The 25,425-nt window shown below is 34.9% G+C and overlaps 2 protein-coding genes across 3 annotated transcripts in view; both read left to right on the top strand.

The window, feature by feature from the left end:
- LOC143914760 (uncharacterized) overlaps positions 1-25,425 on the top strand; it is a 1,424,209-nt gene that overhangs the window by 1,173,646 nt on the left and 225,138 nt on the right. The gene's annotated exons all lie outside the window — the stretch shown is intronic.
- Positions 19,155-25,425, top strand: part of jim (zinc finger protein jim) — a 61,878-nt gene continuing 55,607 nt past the window's right edge. For both annotated transcript variants that reach the window (XM_077434280.1, XM_077434281.1), the window contains exon 1: positions 19,155-20,599. In XM_077434280.1, coding sequence (XP_077290406.1) covers positions 20,515-20,599 — 85 coding nt within the window. In that variant the 5' untranslated portion in view covers positions 19,155-20,514. The remainder of the gene's footprint in view (positions 20,600-25,425) is intronic.

Genomic DNA, 25,425 nt, shown 5'->3' on the forward strand with positions numbered 1-25,425 from the left:
GCGTTCACGAACTGGACGCTGAGAAGTTCATTGAACCTACCCTAGCACTTGATCAAGAATAAAAATGGTTTTTCTACCTGAGTTGATTAAGAAAAAAAAAAGTTTAAGAGATTCAACTAGCGACCCTTTCACAACATGTTACCGTAATATATTACGCACGCCAGGTAAACGAATCATCAAATATAAATTTACATAGCTGTGAGATTTTTGTGTGCTTTGATTGAAAAGTCTCCGGGGCTTGATCGAAAGACTAGGTCTTTGAGTGTTTGGAAAATTGCATGATTGAAGATTGAAACAACATACCAATACACATTATGTATATAAATATACGAGCAGGCAAATGCAATAATACCGATAAAATCACTGCAATAAGCAAATACGATATAAGACTTATTTCAAAATGATATAATACTTTGTATGAAATAAATTTTTGAAATTTATTTGAGAAAATATTTCTATGCGTTATTGAACATGCATTTAATACGTTAAAAGTTGTTTGCTTAAAAATACTTATTTATTGTCATGCAAATCGAATTATACATATGTATATGCATGACTGTTAGTGGTGGGGGGCGCAACTTAATTGAGTAGACCGCTTGTCACTGTAGGCTTAATTTGACTGACATTGACATTGATATATACATATATGTATAATTTTAAGTCAACAAGAGAGGCCCAACCTTCCCTTTTATTTATAAACTTTTATGATGTGAAGATGGTGGTAGAAATATTATTTTACAATATTTTGAGTCTTTATCTCAGACAAGGTCTATGAAAAACAGCCACTACAGACGAACTGCCAGACTTGTCAGCGGATAAATGGCCACATTTATGACTGAATAACAGACCAGGGCTGTGGAAAAAGTAAGAATATTTTCAAGTGCATAGATATGGTATTAATTTCAATACTTTAATTTTTTTTTAAATATCGAATTTTTTGGGCGCGGCATTTTTGAAAATTAATGGAAAATTTCAGAGGAATAATCAAATAAAAATAGGTTATGTATACAGAATTAATGTAAGCTTTAATTCATACGGCTTTTTATTCGTTTTCATGTATAATAAATACCAATAATACTGATAGTAATTTTGTTTTTTTTTATAATAATATCCCCAAACTACATTCATAAATAAAACAGACCATTGAATAATTGAAAGTCTCTTAGTCACAAATAGAGTTTTGGATATTTTTTTAAATCATACATGTAGTTTAATTCCATATTGCTTACAAAAAATATAACATTTGTAAAAACAAAGTATTTTTCATGAAATTATATTTTTACCCTTAATCCACTACAATTGTTAATTATATATATTTACATTTGGCGAAGGTAGGAATTTTGGGCCCTCATGCAAAAATTATGCAAGCACCTTTCCCCCCCCCCTTAAGCTATTTTTTAAAAACATGAAATTAAATAATTGTATATTTACTTTCAAAATTCTTCTTTCTCAATTTAAGGATTGCAAAATCACTAATAAAAGCTCTATTTTTGATGTTTGATCAATGGCCAGCAATACAAGATTATTTAGTTTGGATTGACTGATTGAGTTTCATTTTTAACATTTTATACTGTTTAATGTGTAAGGTAGAAGTCATAGGACTATAGATTAGTCTTTTAGTTTATCTGCTCATAATCTCCAAGTGATTGGATATATTTACGACGGTCATAATTAAAGCTGATAATCTGCAGTCATTACTTCTGTTGAAAGGAAAAGTCATCAAAAAGCACTCCACTCTGTCATGATAACTTTTCAGATTAACCAATCTAAGACTAAATACATATGTGCACACCTCGTACCAAGCAATGCACACCGAGTCCTGTAAATGCTACCTGCTATAAAAACAGATTTATTTCTCGATTTCAGATTCACAAATCTAAATAATACGTTCTTTAAGCTCCATTTTCGATGCTTGTTTTTGTTCAATGGCCAGCAATGCGAGACTACATATTTAGTCTGGATTGTTATGAAGCGTATACATATGTATATATGTATATTTGGACCCCTATCTAGTTGGGCTCTCATACTTTGCATGACTTTGCTATGAGGTAAGCCACTGTGTATATGTATATTATAAATTAAAAATCATAATTTTTAAAAGGAAATTGGGGACGGCATACTCGAGGACCGTTCTTTAGTAAAAGCCCTAGTTACGCTACTGCTTGTACCACGTCAGTAGGGTTTCCAGATTTCTTCCAAGTCAAACCAGGACCCCCCCGAAAAAATCAACAATATTAGACCACTTATGTAGTTTTTTCTCTCCCCGAGATTTTGGCTCGCTTGGGCTGCCATGTATGTAACTTCAATTTAATGTTTAATTTATATTACTTTGCGAATATATAACCATCTATTTTTCTACTATTTTTCCATTCCAATTTGGAGATTGTAATTCTCTTTTTAATATATTGTTTAAAGCAACAAATTGATTGAACAAATATGCATCATTTGTTATAATATTTTTCGTGTGTAAATTATTCGACCGTTATTTTTTAATATCTAGCCATTCTGGTATTTTTTCCAAGCTCGTCCATACAGAATATTTTTTGAATGGTATTTGTTTTAAATAACCTGTCAATGTTTTATAAAACTTTGCTACTTCTTTATTAAATCCATCAATTTGTCCCTTTGAAATTGCTTAAAAAGTATGCATAATGTAAAGCTCACTTGAAAGAATTTGACCCTTAAAGGCCTCAACATGAGCCCTCCCCCCCAACGAATACAGTCTGAGACACCCTTTCGTCGGAAAACGAGACGGTTGTCCAGCAATATTGCACAAAAATAACCGCACATCACTGCTCTAATATAATAAAAAAAAACCCACATAGAAATATGTATAATAGAACAATTTGAAAACTGGGACTTTTGGGAGTCTCGAAAGGTTCGTTCAGGACACTGGGTCACGAGGCTTAAAGCCGGTGACAATTCTGATTAATCAGGACGCCTGGCAACGCTAACCATGTGTCGAATTGATCCCTACATATATGCGATATTTTTGTGGAGTCGTTTAAAATCGAGCGACTCCGACTCTACAGCCCTGCTGAAAGCATACATCTACTCTATACACCTAAAAATCAACGGCGAACAAAGCACACACACACTAGCTTCCCACCCGCCCTATAAGCGAGAGTCAAGTAGCGAAGTTCGATGATGTCACCTTTGCTTGAGTTGATTCAGTTGAATGGGATTGTGGGATCACTGGGACGACAACGTCGCTTTTTTTCCCCCACCCCCTTGGGTCTGGCATGGTCTGGCATGGCCTGGTCGCACCTGTGTGCAGCATCCCCGTCGCGGAGTGCGCGTCACGGAGACGTCATGTGCATCTCTCGTATCTGCAGACAGTTGACAACCGGGTCAATTGTGTGAACGAGCAGACGAGGGGTCGCGGCCAGCCAGCCAAGGTCACTACGACCGGCAACAACGCACAACGACTGCCACTACCATTACCACCAGAAACCACTAAACCAGACTCTGGCACAGCCGCAGCCACACAAGGCTATGGTCCACCGCCGTGCACTTAGCTAACTGCCTCAAATCTTACCAAACTCGATCTACAAATCAAGGACTCTAGAGCAGTCGTGGGTACGCGCTCGAGGCGACGACCTGATATAGGAAGTAGTTACATAGGTGTGAACTAATTGCAAAATATTTAAGTTTGGGGCTTTGTGTATTTGGGTCTAAATGACTTGCATAATTTATTAGCCTAACACTTATTCAACTGTCGCTAATGAAAGGGATAGTATATATTGCTGGTCAGAATTGGTCATTTGCTCGACAAATGTTTAACAAAAAAATCAAATACGCACATTCTTAGTTGCTCTTCTGAAATCATCTCATTCAAAAATAAATAATTTTATTTAATGAAGGGGATTCAATATGGCATCATCTAGTCCCCTTGTATCCTGCTCGTGCATACGTAAGTCAAGCTTTGCGACAAAAACAAAGAGATTCTATGTATGTGTATGTATTTTAGTCTTGCTTCAATTTTCCGAATTCAAATAAGTAGTGACGTTGTAGAATGAGCTGCTTCATAAGTTGTGTGATGAATTCGATGGTTCAGTTATTATCTCGCACACGTCACTAAAATTTCGATCATGGAACATCTGGCACCCGAAAATTCCATCCATCGAGAGTTAACCACGCGAATTATGTATCGTACTAACGAGAACTCGATTGCCGTATATTCCAATTTTCGTGGCAATGATTGTCGTGAGCGCGATCGCAATGTGCGAAATAATCAGTTTACCTAAAAAATTATACGCCCGACAAAAACCATATTTGCACGACAATTTTTTGAAAAATGGCAACTTTGTTGATGTTTCAGTTTTCCGGGCATGACTTATTTCTACCTCTCAATGACTTAAAACAAGACGAGAATAAAAATAAAGTAAAAAAGTGACAACTCAAGAACAAACTTTTTCAAAAATAAATCTCTTGTGAAAAATGTAGCTTCAAATATTTAAATTTGACCAAAAATGTTTGATAAATTAACAAAATATTTCGGCAAAAAATAGACCTTGGCAAATTTGAAAATGTCAAAGATATGCAGAAATATTTGCTAAACAATGATTAACAATAAATATGTGTCTCAAATTCAGAGATGCGTAAAAAATCTTTCCATTCTTACGAAAATTAAAGTGAGGCCTTTTAACTGGTAGTTAATATTTTTGCTTTTAACTGTGAGCTAAATTTTAATTAGTTACAATTAGTTAGAATTTATTAGTTATTTATTAAAATATTTTTCCGATTTTTAATCGCGCAGCAACAAATCATATGAGCCCAAAACAGACCAGCAGTTCCATGACTAGTGATTTTTAATATACGATTTGTTAAATAATTTATCTGTTATATACTCGTAATTTTAGCTCATAGCCCAACTCATCCTCAAGTATGACAGCTAGGTCATTTTCGCACATTCTTAGATAGAATGTGAGTCGAAAGGAAACTTATTTTACTCTTATTTTAAATATGATGATGTAAACATCAAACAGATCGAGGATTTCGAATACAAAGGACTACAATTGAATACATAATAATTGAACAAATTATATTGTAATGGGTACTTAATAAAATGTTGCAGATACAATAAGCTTGACCTTTCGTTCAGTTTTTTTTTTTTAATTTAAAGTCCAAATAAAAATATTTCAAGGACGAATCAGCACGCCTACCTATATCAGTGTCCATTTTCCTCTTACAATTTGAATTCTCAATTATAAGTTTTGCTCTTCAAATTAATATCGTCAATCAAGAAATGTGGTTAGTGTGCTAAGCCTGCATGAACACTTCTCGGAACGCTACATTGGAATCATCATCAAAAATAATTTTTAATTTGAATGATGATGCGAATATTGCCATTATATATTCAGTTGCGAATTTCAGTCGTAAATTACCTGCAATTATAACATCCAGCTTCAATTTAAGAATGTAACTTTGAACCTCTCGAACGCGACGCGTCCTCAAAAGTCATCTCTAATGCGTCAATCTTTCAATTCAACCGGTTTGTTTGTGCGGTGACAATAATTTCGACTGTCACAATAAAGTGAATCATCGAAGCGTCAATTTAGAAAATCGCCTGGTCAACTTGAATCTTATTGACCCGGGACGTGCCCAGCTCCCAATCTCACAGTCAATGAGTCACTTCAACCATAAATATTTACGTGCAGCTCGCCTGTATTCGTGAACGAGTCTGAAGAACGCAAAAACGCAAACAGTCTTCTGAAATGATTCAGAAAATATATACCTCAGTCAAAATCAATTATTTTCTTTTATTTTACGGTTTCTTAACACGATGATCCAAAACGCGCAATAACCCAAAAGGGAATTCGTTGAGTTTAATTCAAATCGATATGTATATCGGTTTTGTAAAGGTACGTTTAACATTAGTACGAAGACATTGAGTAGGTCGTTTCGAATAATAACAATATCTTTTACATAGGGTAACCATATTTTATAAAACTTAGGGACATTTTGCTCCACTTCGGTGGCCACATTTGCTAACCATATATTTGACTCGATGACTTTAGTATAATATTGAGGCAACTCATTCTCCTTGAGAACCTTATTCAAAAGCAATTAACTTTTTTCTATTCTTATGAACTTGATGACTTCGTTTTAATCCTCGTTAACTTACTCTTTTTGGAGATGCATAGTTTTCTTGGAAGAATGGGACTATATTTGTATAATCTTCCATTATTCTAAGCTACTTGAAATATGAAAAGGAAAAGATTTGAAAACGACTACTCAAACTTCTGAAACATAGCCGAGACCCTTTTTCCCAATGGAATCATAACAAATCCTTATTAAATTAACTTTGAAATTGATCATATCTAATCTCATATGGGCACATGTCAAAATTTCTGTTTTTCAAATTTTAATTTGTATTATTATTTATTTTTTGTATTATTTTTACTGTTCTTATTTGTATCCTTATATTGTTGTATTATTTTTATTATGTTTTGTTTATATCGTTGTATTATTTTTATTACTATTTTTTGTAATATTTTCTATTGAATTTCATGTTTATGTTTCCGGCCACGATGGTGCTTTGAAGCAACCCGTAAAGTCACAATAGTCTAATTTTATTTTTAAAATAAATTAATAGTAACTCAATACGTGAGAATACTCGGCTTTCTGATTTCTCGGACTTTTTCAATTCCCGGGATAAAGGACAGATCTCGGGATAAGAAGTCATATTTTTTTTTAATATAAAATTTATTTGTTTATTTGCAAAATAAATTAAACAGTGTATCTTTTAACAGGAAAAACGTACAGAATTATAAAAGTAAATTTATTTGAAATAATTCTTAAGAATACTAAAATATTTAAATGAGAATCCGAAAGCCTATTTCTAGATTTAGTACAAATATTTTCAAGAATGGAAAAAAGTTTTTCAGTTTCGGTCAATATTGCTTTTATGGTGAAATCAAACACGAAAACAGTTTTTTTTGCATTTTTCTCTTATCAGCATTTATAATTTCACTCCATTTTTAAAGTCGAGGCTATTTTTACTTACGTTATTTTTCCAGATTTGTGCTTTATAGCTCCTTATTTGATTATTCTAATCTTTATTAGAATCTAAAAGAGTGTCTTCTATTGTGGAATCGTCAATACAAGAAGGATACACTCGCTTCATAATAGTTTCATCGTAAGATATACATACATTTGCCTTAGCTATAACATTTAAAGAACGTTTTGATTTAATTTTCCCAGGGTTCGTGATAAGAATTCCCGGGACACGGGACATTTCTGAATGGGTCAGAAGCCCTAAAGACTACACTTTAAAATACGACAAAATATGCTATAAAATTCGTTTTTTTTTTGACAGAATTGAATCTATTATTAAATTAAGACATATGTAATTCGAAATAAAAATAGTTCAGAAAGACCGAATAGAACCAACAGAAGAGGGTAATCTTAAATCCCTAATTTTCTGAAGAAAGCTTTTTGTCACGGTACTCTTTATATGAAGTGCGAAACTTTCAGAATTTCATAGTCAACTGCCAAATAAAAATCTCCTCTTCTTACTTTACTTTTATGTATTGATTTTCTTTTTTCATTTATTCGTCCGACCTTCATTATTGTTTTCCTATCTACAATATCCACCATATTCCATATATTTCTACGATCCTTATTTAACAGCAAACTTCATATTCCAGCGACTGTTTTCATTTCATGTACATATGTACATTGAAAAGCATTGAACTCTACCATTGATAAAACTGTTTTAGTGGGTTAGAAAAATCGTTACAAGTTCACTGAAAAGGGAAACCAATCCGTCTACGAGCAGGACGAGTGGTCACAGTATATATTATACGAATGTGCAATAAGTACAAAAAGTTACGCAGTAGTAAACGCGCCCACGAACCGGTACATTTTTCTGTTTTGTTGGCTCATATTACGGTACGAGCACTGCATTTCAACGAACAAACAAAATGAAGAAGAAGTAAAAAAGGAAGAGGAATAACGTAAAGGATTCGTATTGGCCTTTTTGAGGGAATTCCTCGTTGCCGCTCTCTTGATGTAATGAAAACTGGGTATCTCCGCGCTCGTAACGGAAACATTCGACGAGCTTCGCGCAACTCTTGATGCATTTTCGCCCATGTTATCTCGCACAGACATGAAATCAAACATTTGCATTTTTTTTTAATATCTTGTGTCAATTTTGCATACAGTTAAAAGTTGCTCCAAACGCGCCGCTGCAGATCAACTTTCTAAGCGTCTCTCAAAGGACATTCAAAGTCATCAGCATTCGACGTCCGCATAAATAAATAAAACAGTCATTGAAATTCCAATTTTGTTATCAATTAACTAATATGTGCATTAATACCAATTGCATTTGCATACTTATCTTATTTTTGTATCGCAATACACACACAATATATATTTTAATGAAAATACTAATATGATTACTCAGAGTCTGGAGTTTTCTAAACGCGCAATTGTCGGTTTATTTTTTATCATTTAAAAAATACAGAATACGTACTAAAAAATAAACCTGCCACTATTAATTTTGAACCAATCTATCTATAAAAAAAATACATCACGATCACTTGATAGAAGTAATCTTTCAAAAGGATGTAGACTTGAAGAGTGAGCGTTCATAAATTTTAATGCGAGATTTCCCATCGTTTGAAAATGAATTAATTTTAATGAAGATTTTGTATCTGTATATGTATTATTATTATCAATAGTAAAAGTACCCTATTAGGAGTCGAACGGCGTTTTTAGATTTCAAAAGGGCTAAAAAGGACATTCTTAGCTTGCCGTTTAAAATATGCAGCCTTTACAAATAATTTAAACGTGCGTGTCTGTTGATTGTGAGTTCAAAGAGGTTTCTTCGCGCTGCAACCGCAGCAACAAAAGGGCTGAAATAAATGTGTAAGATAAAAAAAATGTTGAACAACCAATGAATAAATTACAAGGCTAAAAAAATATTTTTTCTTAAAAAAAATGTTATGAAAAGGGAAAGGGCATGCACCAAACGTTCAAAATGAAGTAAGGAAATAACACCTGTTCATATTCCGTGTGATTCGAACGTGAAATCTATTGTCGGCTTACAGTATTGCGATAAAAAATGTATGACTCGTAAAAATATCGATATCAATGTAATCGATTTCGTAATATAATGATTTTAGTTCGTTGACGACGTAATGAGACTGGAACAATCAAGATAGTGATCGACCGCTCCAATTCCCTTACTTCAAGCCGTCGATACGTGCGTTATTTTTAATGTTTCAAATTATTCATCTTCTCAGAAGTGTTTTTTTGCATATTTTTCCAAAACTGTAATTTGCGGTACATCGATATATATACAATGGCATGTACATAAGTAATAAGATTGAAAAAAAAATCATTTAAAAGTACATTACTAATTTTATAAAACTGTTGTCATTCAAATAGTTTCATAAAATTTCCTCTGCAGCGCACTGGTAATAATTTTGATTATTTGTTTAATTATAGTTTTGGACCATTGTGGCATTACAGGAGGAATATAATGCACCACAATGGTCTACATGAGAAAACAAGAAAAAATAAATAAATAAATAAAGCAAAAGGAGAAAAATAAAGAAAATAACATGTAAAAATGAACATACATAAAAAAATAAAGCAAAAATATCAAATAGACAGAATACATATGTATGTAGTAGGGAATTTCTTGCATCCACATTCTGCATAAATGTGTACTTATTTAAAAACAAGCCGTAAATACAAAACATCCCTGCGAGGCCCAAATGGAAGAGAGAAGATAAAATTTCACTCACATATCACATCCAATTATGCAAATAATGATGTGTGCAGGATACCAGACAATTAAGTTAAAATAATCTATTATAACCTACGCTCACTGAGATGGAAGATGGAAGATCATAAAAATTTATAATCAATATATGTATGTATGTAAATTGAATTTCAACTCAATATAATCATGACTCAATTAAATAACTTTGTTAAAATAATTTAAAAATATGTATTTATAATCAAAATTGTAGTAAAAGTCAGAGTCATATTATATCATAATCAAAGTACTCGAATTCGTTAAACGGATTATTTCGCAAATTGCGATCGTTATCATGAAAATCGCAAATACGGAATATCTAGCACTCCAGTTCTCGTTAGTGTGATAGTTCGCGAAGTTTGCTATCGATGGGTGGAATTTTCGGGTGCCAGATGTTCGGTGATCGAGATTTTAGCAACGTGTGCGAAATCGCTTCATCACATAACTTGTAAATCCTCCAATTCTAAAGTTACCCTTCTAAAAGTCCCCTTCCCAGTCGAACAGCTCCCGAGAGGAGGGAGTTCATAAGCACGTTTGTTCTAACCCTAACGCTATGATTTTCCGGGGCCAAAAATTTTAGCTTTTCCAGAACAGCGGCATTGTGAATTTCTCTTCTCAATAATTTTATGAAATGTTACCCAAGAAATAAATCTCTTCTCTTTGTCAAGGAGTTGAACCCCAAAGATCCCAAGACAAAGGCACTAGATATGGATAAAATCTAAATGTCTTTAGATGTAAAAATTTTCTTTGGACTCGTTCCAACATCAGGGAGTAACGATCTTGGTATGGTGACCATATAATATAGCCAGACTCAAGCACACTACGAACTAATGTACAATATAATAGACATATGCATATGCCAGTGGCGTACCGTGAGAATCTCCTTGTTTTTGTTGCACAGCCTTACTTACGTGTGTGCGAGCAGGATACAAGGGAACTAGCTGAATCCTCTTTTTTATTTAAATTTAATTATTAATATATTATAATTTTGAATGTGGTGATTTCAGAAGAGGAAATAAAACTGTCTGATTTACCTCTATGTATTCCTCGAGTGCCTACATTTTGATATGGATGCTTTGTTTTGACCGCCTACTGGTGACTCATCTAATTGCTGTGTTTTAGATCGAAAGTGACTCTAGATAGAGAGCTAAATTCGTTCGAGAGGTTTGAGAATCTCTGCCATGGAGTTTGTATTTCGTGCACGCTGAGTATTGTGTACATTTACCAGCTCCGAGGTGATCGAAATCCTTGCGCCCGGTCTGCGGCATTGTTCACCTGCGGCCGAACCTTGGCCCTCCTCTGGCACCGGCCAAACCACTTTTGCTTTCAGACCGAAATATGGAGAAGACGAAGAACCGCTACCTCTCCTGCTCTGGCCGCCTGCTCTGGATGTAGAGCTGTCCCTGTCCTCGGGTCGAGTCCATCCCACTTTCGGTTTCGGCGGAAACCAAACGAGCCCAATAGGAGACGTGTTGTCTTCACGAAGTGGCCGCCGTGTTCCAAAACCGACTGCGAGGACCGGCTCTGGCGTTATTTATGCGAGGGTTCGAACACTCTCGAAAATCTCGACTGTTTTTTTAACCCCTTCTGTTTAGTGGTATTTCGTGTGAGTGCGTGCGTTACGGCGGGAATGGGTTTTTCGATCTTAACAATCGATTGCGTTCTGGTAATGCATGGTTTCAAGTGGACAAAGGTGTTCTTGGTGCTTGTCACTCAAAGCGGTCTGAAAATAGATTATATATCATCTGCACTTACTCAAAACACACACACACAAACACACACATAGACATTTGTCGTGGATATGCTGCACCTGAGATTTGAGATACGGAGACTTTCGAAACAGTGCACTTTCTGATAAGCAAAAAATGCACTCACAATAAAGTGATAAAAAAACGCTTGCAAAGAAAGTTGAAGATTTTGATGAATGTGTCCATATTATACCACTTTTTATTCGATTTTTTTTCTGTTTTGGTACTTATTTTAGTTAGTGTAAATACGTGAATATTTTTATGCGAAATTATTTAGGTCTATCGAATTTATTTTTCTATCATCTTGTGGTACATAGTATTGTAATATATATACAGTGTACTTTTATCTTTTAAATAACCTCAATTTTACACAATACTAACAAATAATTTGGAATACAATATTGATACTAAAATGCCAGTTTCTTGTCTTCTGTTTAAAAGTAATAATCAATTTGAATAAAAAAAACTACAAAGCTTTACATACATGTGATAAATGCTTAATTTAGAATTGTTCGAAGTTTAAAGGTAAAACTTTACAATAACAAGCATAATACATAATAAGATACATACTTTTGACAAGCAGGATATAAAATATCTTGAATAGTTTTCACGCTTGCACATTCATTTTTAATATTTCATTATATCATGCTTTCAAATTTCATGCTTGCAGATGTTGGATTCTGAAAGAGATTAAGATTAGAAAAATGTTTTACTTTACAAATCGGAGGTATCCAAACTTTTTAAAACAAGGGCAACAGAAATATTTCGAACATTTGGCGGATAAAGATAAGCCAAAATAATAAAAAAATTAAAAATCAAAAGTTCTAAGCCACAGCTCACTGATTAAACGATTGTTTACAAATTACAAGGAGAGAGGTAGCGGGGTCAAATCTTCGCTGGAATCGAAAAAAAAATCGATGATTACTTGTAGGTATTTCTGCTCGCAAAATCTGCATGGTTTTTAAAATTCAGATCGACCACTTCCTGTTTGAGTTTGCCAACTTATCTAACTTTAATCTAGCGAAAGTTCCTAAAAATCGTCACCCCCGTCCCTGTGTCATAAATCCGGCAAGTCTCAATTTGTTGATTATTGCAAGCATGCATGTTATTGCGGTTTGTGATTAATATATGTATACCTACATTGTATAATGTATTTGGATATGTATAATAATATGTACGCAGTTAGCCATTGTGTCGATTAAGGGTGACCTGCCATGGCACTATGCCATATAAAGCGGGTCACATTTTGACCCACAGACTGTACATATATATGTAGTTTAGGGACTATATTATGGATGACTCCCTTTAAAATGCGTTATATTATTTGGACAAGTCATCAATAATACTTTATTTAGATATTGTTACTACATATTTATAGATGTAAAGTAAAAAGCATTACACGTTTTGTGTTTATATAGAAACAATTTAAAATTTAAATGCTTTATATGTGAGAAAAAATGAACATTAAAATAAAATGTAGATATTATATTATATTATATACACTCAGGTATTGAAAAAGCGAAAAGTAAACTTGCATAAGGCGTTTTTGCCCGTATGCAAGAGTTGCTCCACTGCATCGCGAGATAATAATGCAAGTCGTCTGGCGACCTTGACTGCATCGCTGGCCCTGACGAGGAGATTCCGAACCTGGCGGAGACCAGACTCGGACCATTCCACCTACGTGATATGTGAAGACAGTGAATGCAACGATGCTGCTGCTGCGGAAAAGAACAATAAAAAAATGAAGCAACTTAAACCCGGTGACCCATATTAGACTATGTCAGAGTAGAGGACGATCTCCGTTGCCGGTTATGCACTCTGAAAAGGGAAAGTTGGTTCATCCGATGTATTCGAATCCGATAAGAACGGAAAATTATTGAAGGAAAATGTAAAATCTTATTAGAATTTGTCGGAGCAGCATCTGTGTTGTGAGATTTGCGGTAAAAATGCTTCCACCAAAAATGCTAACATGCTTCTACTAGTCTCTCATCCATCTCACACATTTTCATAATTTCGTCTACCCATCTTCCTTTTACCCTTTTGTATTCCCTCGGGTACAATTCCAGCACTTCTTTTGTCCATATTTCGTCCATTCTTATTGCCATTTCAATCTCTTGACTCTATCCACACCTTAGTCATACTTCTCACCCACGTATTTCGCTTCTTGTGTTTCCTCGTTATGCCAAGAATACAGCGTTCCATACATCTTTGAGTGTATTGGACTTTGCGTAGAAACTTGGTATTCAATATCCAAGTTTCAAATGTATTCGAATGTATATATTAGCAAAACACAGTGATCGAAGACCGTTTTCTTCAGGCAAAGTGGCATTTTTGATTTCAAAACCGCATTCATTCGTCTTTATTTCTTCTTCTTTACTACCGGACGTGTCAATTATTTGACCTAAATATAAATAATTATTTACTAACTCTACTATTTTATCATATATGTAATGAAATGCATGAAAATCAGGCATGCAATAAATACGCGGTATATACTTACTCAAATTTACGTAAATATATTATACCTTATATATGCCTAGCTACGAAACGCAAACGAACAATATTATCAAGGTTTAGGTCTAATAATAAATATGAAAATTGAATTATATAATTCCAAATACCTTTTTTTATAAAATTTTATTTGACTTTTTTTTAATTATTCTACAAAGTATAGTTTATTAACATAATATTTGGCAAACTCACTGAAGCAATTATAATTAGTATCGGAAAAATCAAGTTTTCCACCGTAGAAAAAAATATGTCGTTTTTTATTTAGTTTTTGGAATTAGATGGTTCATATCCGATTTTTAAAGTAAAATTAGATATTGAGTAAATTTAGCACTAACTAAAACTATTGTGCAAGTGGACATTATTATTAAAAAAAATTCTGATCAGAATTTAATGGGAATTTTTCCACAGATATTCCATTTTGATTCCAGCATTTTATCACGACATGAGATAAATCTAATCCTAAAATTGAGATAAATCAAACTTACACAACTAATATAAAAATATGTTAAACTGAATAAGTTTATAATCATTACTCAAATTTTTCATTATTGCCATGAAGGAAACTTTTCCAGTGATTAAGACGTTTTAATTGATGGTAATATGTATCAGACAATTCAAACATGATACAGTCGTTTAGGATTATCACATCTTGAGAGCAGCTGACTCAATGTAACTTTACATTGCAACTCGATTCCAATATCAGTGGTAGCTGCTTCTTTGACCTGGCTCCAACTCATCCAACTCGAATTGGACTTTCCGCTATCTACAAACTGGGTTAAAAAATCCGATCTTTGTGAATCATTACGATTGTAAAAGGATTCGGATTATGGTCCCTTCTCGATACGGCATACAATAAAGCATTTATTACGGTGAGACAGCCACGTTCAATATCAAGTATGCATTATTAAAAAAAATTGAGGCTTAAAGGGGTGTATCCTTTTAGACTTTGCCAAAAAAAACCAGTCCTTCCTCTGCTCGCTGAACTCGACTGGCAAAGTGTGTACACCCAAACGCCTGATCCGCTCCGAGCAACAACAACACGATTTCAAATACTCATGTATCTATTATTGTGTGTCGATTGACCTTGATCCTTCCTCCTGGTCAGACGAGAGCTGAGCGAAGTATGCAATCCGCATCTGATCAGGTTTTTCGTTCGCTGGGGCTAATTTGGTGTCTGTACGTCTAAGCGTGACCGGTATTAACACCTACGCGCCGAGCGATTAAATCTGATCAGATCCATCATTACTGACTAAAATTGATTCCTTCTCAAATTATAGCACTCTTTCGCACTATCGGAGATCAATTTTCGCCATATTGCGTCTGTGTGCACGCGTGCTCGAGTCTGTGTGAGCCACGTTGCGGTTGGGCGTTATTAAAATTAAATAACGTTCGCCTCTTATAAATAACCTGACGCGAAAAAATACACCTACGTACGCTCGTGATGTATCGCTTTAACCCTACAGCCACCACTAGTGAAAATAAAGGTCGTTCTCCTCTTTCAGAAACCTTTCACAGCTTCATAGACATCGTTGGGAGCTTTTTTAACCTTCTAACCCCGCTTTATCTAGCAAAAATGCAATACTACATACATACATATATGCCATCTAATGAGTAAATACTAGACAATACCTTTACTTGAAGCAAATTTAAACCATTGTACACAAATCGTTAAGTTATTTTGACTCCATTCTTCTTCTTGGAAATTACACGCAACTTGGTTTGTTTGCTTAAAATCTGCGACCAACCCTCTGATTGAGATGTTTACCGGTTCCAAATTGTGTCCAAAATTGAGAATCAGAACGTGTGAGGTGTTTTTATCTTAAATTACAACTCGGCGCTCTCTGGTCTACGACTCAATTTATGACTGGTGGTGAAAGTGATGATACGACTGATAGATCTATACACATATGTATGTACATATGACTATTTCACAGTGTTCGATCAGTTTGCGCAAAATACGTTTTATATTTTGAAAGAGCTCAGTCGCAATTATTTAATCGCTCTGAACTTGACCTTGAACAGTCACGATTGATGAATTATTCATGAAAAACGAGGAAAAAAATTCACACATATATTTTGGCAAATCTCTGGCACATTAAAAATTAAAATTTGCAACTCGTTTAATATTCGAAAGTGTTTGAGAGATATGCATCCTTCGCAAAAACATATTGCCTGTTCGATGGGAAAATGTAAAAAAGTCTATTTATGGTTGTGTGTGGATTTGGTGCTACTTTCTGTAGTCTTCGAAGGTGCATAGTGAGAGATGCGCTTTTTTCGAAATAAGGCCGGAAGGGGAAGAGGTGACAAGATGGAGGGGCGGCGGGAGGGTTGGGGATGAAAGTAGAAATTGGAGTTTAATTTGACTGTCACTCTTTTTCCATTCTTTCCATCAAAACAATTCACCGCCAAAAAGTTTAAGACCTCTCGCAGTTCCAAATTAAGGTTCTGCGGTTAGGGAGAGACCACCTCGTGAACGGTCAGGGCTAACCAACCAATTTACTTCAAAGATCACGACTATTCAACAAAATTCAAGAGTTGATAATGTTTTTTTGTCTTCAGCAAATTTTTTTCACATAACATCGTGTCTACCTAATTTTTCTTCAACTTGGTTTTCTTAATACCTTCAAATGTATTTTGTTTTTTGCTATTTAACATTAAAATTTCATTTATGAAGTTTGGTTTATTGATAGAATACACATGAGTAAACTTTTGTTTTTTCCTGTGTAGGAAAATATTGTGGTTTTTTTCCCATGAAATTCTAAGCGGGTGTTATTCAGCGTCATTAATTTTTTTCTTATTTTTTCTTGTTCAGCCCCATACGCTAACCCGTGCCTTCAGGGCCGATCTTAAAGGGGGTGCGAAAAAAAAAATTGCAAGTGACAACAATTTATGCAATGTTTTGTCAGAGTCGTCATGAAAAGCCAGTCTTGCTCGCCAGTTCTCGTCTTGTAAGTGTTAGTTATGACAGTTTTCCAATATATCCAATATTATATCACTTTATGTTTAGTCATGTTTTAATTTTTATTCTTTTCTTTTTCATTTGTTTGTACCATTTTATTTAATTTGTAAAGATCTATAATTGGGCTCAGATGTTATTTTATTTTGTTACATTTATTCTTTATTTGTATGCATTTTTACTGTTTCTCTGTCTGTCACGTATGCGTTCCTATACCATTCAAGCGATTGCGATGAAACTTACAGGAGTTATTGTGTGTATGCCCGCGATGGTTTATGTAAAAAAATCGCCCAAAAACGGGAACGGGAATGAGTGACATTGCAACGCAATAATTTATAATGTGTTCGCGTCGCCACCTGGGTTGTATAGGACAAAATAAACAAACAATTGAATACTTTGAAATGTGTTCGCTGTCTGCGTTTTTCCGACAAATTATCATTACTAATCATTTGATTATTAAGTATTAATTTGAAACTGAAGTTTCACTTATCGAAAAACATCGAGAAACGGGAACGGGGATTGCTTGCGTTATTGTGGCATTGCTAGTAAATAAATAATTAAGAAAATTGTCGTGAAAACTATCCGAGTTTGGGTCGTGTTTTTTAAAGACCCACAGCCTTCATACTAATGACAAATTCAAATACCTAGTGTTTTTTTAGTTCAATCAACTGAACCCGGCATGCGTTGCAATGCCATAATAAGGCATGCAATTCCCGTTCCCGTTCCCGTTTCGTGTATTCGCCAAGAATTTGTCTGCTCAAAGCATGGAGTCGGCAAATAGACAGCAGCTCTCTGTTGTTGTTTTTTAGAACTGGACAGCGTGGACAAGTGTCAAAGTGACAGCTGAATGAGGATGTTTAATTTACATATTATTATGTATAATATGACTACATACATATGTTTCGATCATCTCATATGACTTATAAATAAATTAATGTCATTTTCATACATTTTGATCAATATTTTAACAATGAAACATATGTATGTAGTCATATGTTTCACTGTTGTACCTGCTGCTCGCTCAGTTCTTTTTCGAATGGCTCCTATTCTAAGAGCTATTCGACTTCTCAATGAAATCGTGATTTTATTTTTATTTATATTTTGTTTTATTTTATTTTACTTTTTCTTTCTCCTTTGTATATTTTTATATACTATTTTAATTTTGTTCAGTGTAAACAAAGAATGGGATTTATGGATTTTATTTTTAATTTTTACACTTTTGTTATTTTTTTTCTCTCTGAATGATGTATTATTTTCCTTTTGTTACTTTTTTTTTTATTATTTTTATTTTACCATGTTTTCTGCTTTTGCTTTTTTCCTTTATTTACAGTTTACTTGTTTTTATATATTTTTCAAATGTAGGCCATTGTGACGCATTAGGTTCTTCCTGTAATGCCACAATGGTCCAAAACTATTAAATAAATAAATAAATATTATACATAATAATATGTAAATTAAACTAAATTAAACATCCTTATTCAGCTGTCACTTTGACACTTGGTTATAATATAACACGCTGTCCAGTTCACGCATTCGGCAAAGAATTTACGGAATCCGTGAACTGGGCAACGTGCTTGGATTTTTCATGCATTCGGCAATTCTCTTGCCGAATGCTCGTAATAGACAATTTCATGGATTCGGTGTAACATATACATATATACATAGATTGTTTTTAGTTTCAGATACTACATACAGGTCTATTAGCTACAGAAGGCGCGTGCACAGTACTCATACAAATGCATTTTTCATATACAGACTGTTATTTATATATTTTATTTCAACCGATCGTGTAATGTTTTTAAGATCTATGATATAATTTGGGTGGCATATTTATTTAATATTTGAATACGTACCACGAAAAAAATGATAAATAGCATTTTTTTAAATTATAAGTAAAACAAACGTACGTATGCAAAAATTAATACGAATTAAAAAATGAGAAAAAAATATAGGATATAAATTATAATAAACAGGAAATAAGTGATTTTAAAAGTGTATCAATAGTGATTGACTCTGCTTCTTTCCTAAACAGCTCTTTAACGACCTTTAAGTCAAACGTAATTCTATAGGGTTTAGTTCTGGGTGGTAGGGTGGTAGGCGTAGTACGTTATGTCAAACAAACAAACTCTTGATGATTTTGTTTATTGTTTTTTTATTATTTCATATAAAACGGGCTTTGTGCATTTTTCTGGATAAGGTATATTAAATTTGCTTAACCAAGCTAGCATGTCAGCTTTTCTGGAATTAGATGTGGGCATAGGTTCTGACATGACATTATGGTACGACGCATTATCAATAACAATTACAGATTGGGGTTGTAAATTTGGAACAAGCTTTTCTTTAATCCATTTTTGGTAATTAATCGCGTTCATATTATTATGATAATCTCCGGTTTTAATTTTAGATGGATATATAAGTAACGCATTTGGAATAAATCCTTTTTCAGAACAGGCGTGAACTATTATTAGCATATTACCCTTATAAATCGGTACTCTGCAACCTTTGCTAGTTTCATCGGACCATGATTTTGGCATCGTATGTGAGCTATTTATATAGGATTCATCCGTGTAAACTATAGGGCGGCCTTGCAATCTTGCAAGTTGTGGGGGTTGATCGGTGACTGACCAGTGAAATTGGAAAAAATCACCCTGTAGTGCACACTTGATCACTGAGCAATACAAAAAATAATTGTTGTTTCTGTCATGCTCGGAAAGTGGGTGCGTATGAAAGGGACCAACTGATTGTCCTAGAAAACAGATACAAAAAATCTTATTCATATCTTCACGGATACAATATACGTGTTTGTATTGGTACGTGCCAGCTTTCCCTGCACGAGCTATACATATCTTTGATTAGAACATTAGAGCCAAGCTTGGGGCTTGAACGTTGGCACCCGTGAAAGGGTAGAAAAGCGTGGGTTGCGCGCCGCTGGACGGGCGGGCGGGGAGGCGCAGGGGAGGGGGCGGGGGAGGAGGGCCGGGGCGCGGCGGGTGGAGTCGGGGGGAGGGGGGGGGGCGCCAGAGGGAGAGGCAGAGCCCCATCTCCTTCTCGGTCTCCGTCTCCGTCTCCTTCCCCCTCCTCCGGGCTCGGCAGCGCATCCCGCGAGATGCAGCCCCGGACTCGTGCACGCGCTGCAGCAGGGCGAGAGGGGCGGAGGGGCAGCCCCGTCTCTCTTCTCCCGCTTCCCGCTTCCCGCCTCCCCGTCCCCGTGGCCGTGGCCGTGTTTGCGCGCGACTCGCGACTCGCGACTCGCGACTGTCGACTCGCGTTCGCGTCCGCCGCTCGCCGACTAGCCGAGTGAGTCTCCGGCGACCGAGTGACGAGTGGCTCAGTGTTGTGGAGAGCGCCACGGACGTCGGTCCACGCCGCACGCTCCTCGCTCCACAGTCCACGCGCACGCCCGCCCGGTGGACGCGATCCTAACCTCAAAGTCCGACAACAGAGGTGAGCCGGCACAGAGCCGTGCCATGTCGAGTCAGTGGCAGAGCGGCAGCGGCGGTCGTGGCGCCCCCTAGCCGCCCACCATCATGGCGCTCGCCTCTTCCGTCAGCCTCTACTACTCGATCGTGCAGCGCGCGGCGAGGCACTATCTCGAGGACTACTGCCACACCGGTGAGTACCCACCACACCACTACTCACTACTCTCTACTCACTACTCACTACCCACTACAACTATCCACGCACGGAGGCCGTAACACCCGGATCGCCACCCTCTCTGTTGTGAATCCCAGTGTTTTCTTCCGCCCCCTCTGGTGAATCTCTCCACTCGTCCGAGTGTTTTGTTGTCGTGAAAACTTTGCGCGCCAAACTTTCAAATTCGCCATCTTGTTCGCCGTCGGTGTGCGGCGCGATCTTATTGGATTCTAGCTGGTGAGAGTGCAAATGGAATTACGTACAATGTACGCGGCCCGTTTTTTCTTAAAAGTGAACGATCAGTGCCAAAACTTTTCGACTTAATCTTGTTCGAAAGCGACGAAAACTTTTTATTATTACAACTTCACTCTGTTATTATCGTTCGCGCAATCATTTTCCACGTCTATGTAATCGTTTGTTGTTCGACATCAGCGTGTGCATCCGATCTGAAATTATTTATGGTTGTGTTTTGTTCTGTTTGCGGCTTGCGATTTTTTATTTACCCTAGGCTGAACGGAAAAGATACTGAAAGATGTTTCAAAGCGTCAATCCTTGAACTATTTTTAAACATAATTTTTTTTAGATACACATCTATAATTTAATTCTTAAAATAAAAACTCAATAAGTTCAATTGCTTTTATGGAATATATTCATAAAAATGCTTTCAAATCTTTAATATATAATTTCGAAAGAGACTTTGTATGCATGTAAGTTTTCGTTCGTAGAAGCCGTGATGTTTAATTTAATAAAAAAACAAATGAATATTCAAATAAATTTAAATAAAATACAACTATTCAAATAAATAAAATGAAATGTTTACTATTAGATTAGCCATGCTTAAGCCGTTTATATTACAAATACCGAGCAAAGCCGGGTATCACCACAAGTACTCAATAAGTTAATCTTCACATTTTTTTTGTGCAATTTTCTGAAACTTCATTCTCGATAAATTGTTTGATTCATTTCGAGTGTTATATTTTGTTTGAAGATTTTAAAGTTTACTTTAATGGGGTGTTAATCGAAAAGTTTAACTTGTGATAGTTGTTTGATTCGCGATGATGGCCGTTTAAAAGTCGTAAAAAGCTCTTTTCGGATCGCGCATCTCGCGTAAACACTTCACTATTATAATCTTTTACGGTTTGTTATATTTCTATTTGGCTCAAAAACTTAATTAAAGTGTGAGCGTATCTGAAAGTGAAAAAGAAAAAACTCGAGAAAAGTTTTAATGCGTTTTACGAGTCGAGTTTGTTTGGCCAAAATTGTATGATTCGAAAACTCATCAAAAGCGGTTTAATTAAACGGAGTTTAATACGTTTTCGAGTCGACGGTTTCGATGTCTCAATATAATTATATTTATCATATTATACTTGTTACTGCGGATTTCAAAGTTATTTATTCGTTTTCTTCAAACCGATTGATTGTTTCGGTATTTAAATTATTCTCCCTGAATAACATCATCAATCTCGATTGAACTTCTTATTAGACACTTGAAAGGTACTTTTTTTTTAAATGACACGTGTAAAATTGACGTTGCTCATCAATAAAATGGTGTAAGCCCATCGCATATCCATTATTGAACTCGTATGTGTAATTTTTTACCTGTACCTTTACTTTACGAGTGCTCGTATGAGATTCTATCAAGTTGAGTAATGACATCGATAAGTTTCATCCTGTATTTTTTAATCGATTAATCATACGTCTAAAAATCTTACGAAACTTTTTGTTTTTTTGATCCGAGCGATTTACTTGTAATATACCGGATGTTTATCCTCTCATTGTTTATTAATTCGATTTAAAGTCAAATATTAGTATTATTAATGACGCTTATGGTTTAATAAATTTTTCGGCAAATTTTCCGACTTTTCTTTTTTCAACGCTAAATGCGATTCAATGCACTTTAATGGCGGACGTCAAAAATTGAATCAAAATATCATCCGATGTATTATTTTCGCATCAGAAACATTATTTACATGATGGATGAGATGAAAAAATAATTAATCATTAGACAAAATGCCTCCGGGCGTAATGATATTGAAAAGTAATCAGGCGTAGACTAGTGTTGGAGATAAAAAAATAATAATATAACCTGTCAAAAGAGAAAAAATATTAAATTGATTTAATGTGTAAAAATCACAATGTCATGTCGACACCGAGGAAAATAATTACCGTCGTGAATTAAATTCAAAATGCATCTACATATCCTAAATTAGCATTAAAAACGCGTTATTTAAATTTCTTATCAGTGTTGCAGATTTTTACTGCACATACGAGTATCGTCGGCCTTCGAGTGCATAAAAAGTGCACGTAAAAAAAACAAACGAATATTTCGCAATCATGTGCATATTATGAATTTTGTACCGGTAAAGAAAATGTTTAATATTTGTAACGGAATTGAAAATATCATGATTTTATACCCTATAATATAGCATAATTTAGCACCGTTTATATAATACTAGTGGTGTTACCCGGCTTCGCTCGGTATTTGTAATATAAACCGCTTAAACATGGCTAATCTAATTGTAAACATTTTATTAAATTTATTTGAAATGTTTTATTATATTTAAATATAATTTTTTTTATTCAATTTAACGTCACGGATTCTACGAACCAAAACTTATACATATGTACATACAAAGTCTCTTTCGAAATTATATATTATAAATTTATACCTTTGACATAAATATATCATATATCATTCATACTATTTAATGTTCGTCTTGTAAAATACTACATAGTATTACAAAAAAAAACTCACTCACTTGAGCTATCTATTTCTGATTGATTGATTAGTGTAATTTGTGAAGATAAACGATTTTACTTATTATGTTTTTTTTTACTAGCTCACATTCGAAAACAGATTGAAACTTCTCAATGTGTAGTCTGAAGGATTAATTCTACCAGTCTTGTGCATTATAAGTTAGGCAAAAGTTCAACATAATTGTACTGCAGAATCTATTAAAATCTAATCTTCTAACTGTTATTAGTTCAATTTCTCTCCGCTCTCTTTTTATTATTATTATTATTGTATAGCTAAATCTTATAATTTGAATTGATGTTGTTGCCATTTCAACACGGAATCATTTATAAATAAATAAACGTGTATACTATGTGGGCGTAGTATGTGAGTAATACAACACATATGTATAAAAATTGCCTATGAAAGTTGGATACTTCAAATTGAGATAATTGGAAGGTTTTTTTTTAAATTATATTTATGTATGTACATACGTCTATATGTGCTCGATATTAAATTTCCAAATATTAATCATGTTCGAGTTTGAATCGCCCTAAAAATTTCAGCAATATCGAATAACAGTTCTTGAAAGGAATTCGCTAGTTAGTGGGTGCGTCCAAATATAAATTCATTTTTTTACATGCCGCAAGTCCAATTATTGTGGCGATTTTTATTACGCGTAAAACGAACCAGCAGTTCATATGTCAATGTCTCATTTTGAAAAATCGCAAACTTGCATCGGACAAATTGGATTCGCGATTCGATGTTTTTATTCGATAAGGGTTTTTGTGTGTGTTGAGTGTATGTAGTTGATTGCCCTCTTTTCCTACTTACCGTGGACACCTGTCAGGATTGTTGACGTTATATGAAAACGTATAATTTGGAAGTCATTTGTCTATCTTGGATCTGGATTACTTTTCAGGAATTTAGAACGAAACTTTTGCCTGTCTAACTTTCGCATTTACCTATGTATACATACATATTTGACGCACATCAATGACGGAGAATATAAATTAACATTAAAATTTTGAGTTTAACAACCTTCAGATGGACTTTGCAGCTCAAATAGACAAGTGGCTCGAACTCTAACTAGTCTCCTTTGTATTTATATACTTTTATATGAAAGAAGAGGAAATAAAGATGAGTGTAAAATTAAGGTGGAGTACATGTGAGGGTATGAACGTCGTTTTTAAATCAAAAATGCCACTTTATCTGAAGAAAAGATCTCCGATCAATGCGTTTTGCCAGTGAAGGAATATGAATGTGAAATACACTCAAATAAGTATGGAGGCTCGGCATAACGAGGAGAGATAGCAAATGGAATACGTGGGTGAAAACTATGACAAGGATAGTTGATGTAATTTAAAGAATGGAGAGATTGAAATGGCAATGAGCGGATGTATGGAGTAGAACGGACGATAGATGTACAAAATAAGTGCTCGAATGGTTCCCGATAGAATGAAAAGTCCAATGCAGTCAAAAAAGTATTGAACGTGTAGGTTCGGCATTAAAGGGATTGAGAACAGGAAATGGAATACGTGGATGAGAATACAAGGGTAGTTGATATAGTGAAGGCATTGAAATGGTAATCGGCGGATCACATAGCTAGAATAATGGACGAAAGAAGTGCTTGAATGGTACCCGAGATTGTGCAAGAGTGCAAGGAGGACCACGAGGGAGATGGGTCGATGAAATCAGAAAAATGTGTGGAATGAGGTGGATAAGAGTTTGCTCAAAACAAATGTGAATAGAAGCGTATTTATGTATCTATCCAGAAGTAGATGGTGAATGGCTGTAAATGATGATTTCATAGGAAGAGTATCAGGTGTGAGATGGTACAAAGATTTGACGAATATTAAAAATACATAATAAATAATCAGATGTTGCCAAATTTATATGAAGTTCTTCCAACTAATATAGATAGAAATCGACAGCTTAAGACATGAGATTGCTAATCTTGATTTTGACAACATCAAAATTATGCCAGCAGTTCTATTAATATATTATTGTGCAAAAACCTTTCGACTGTATCAATAATTAAGCCTTGAACCTTTCGGTTCAAGGCTCAATT

This window comes from Arctopsyche grandis, chromosome 7 (assembly GCF_051622035.1).
Source record: "Arctopsyche grandis isolate Sample6627 chromosome 7, ASM5162203v2, whole genome shotgun sequence".
In the NCBI taxonomy this organism is placed as follows: Eukaryota; Metazoa; Arthropoda; class Insecta; order Trichoptera; family Hydropsychidae; genus Arctopsyche; species Arctopsyche grandis.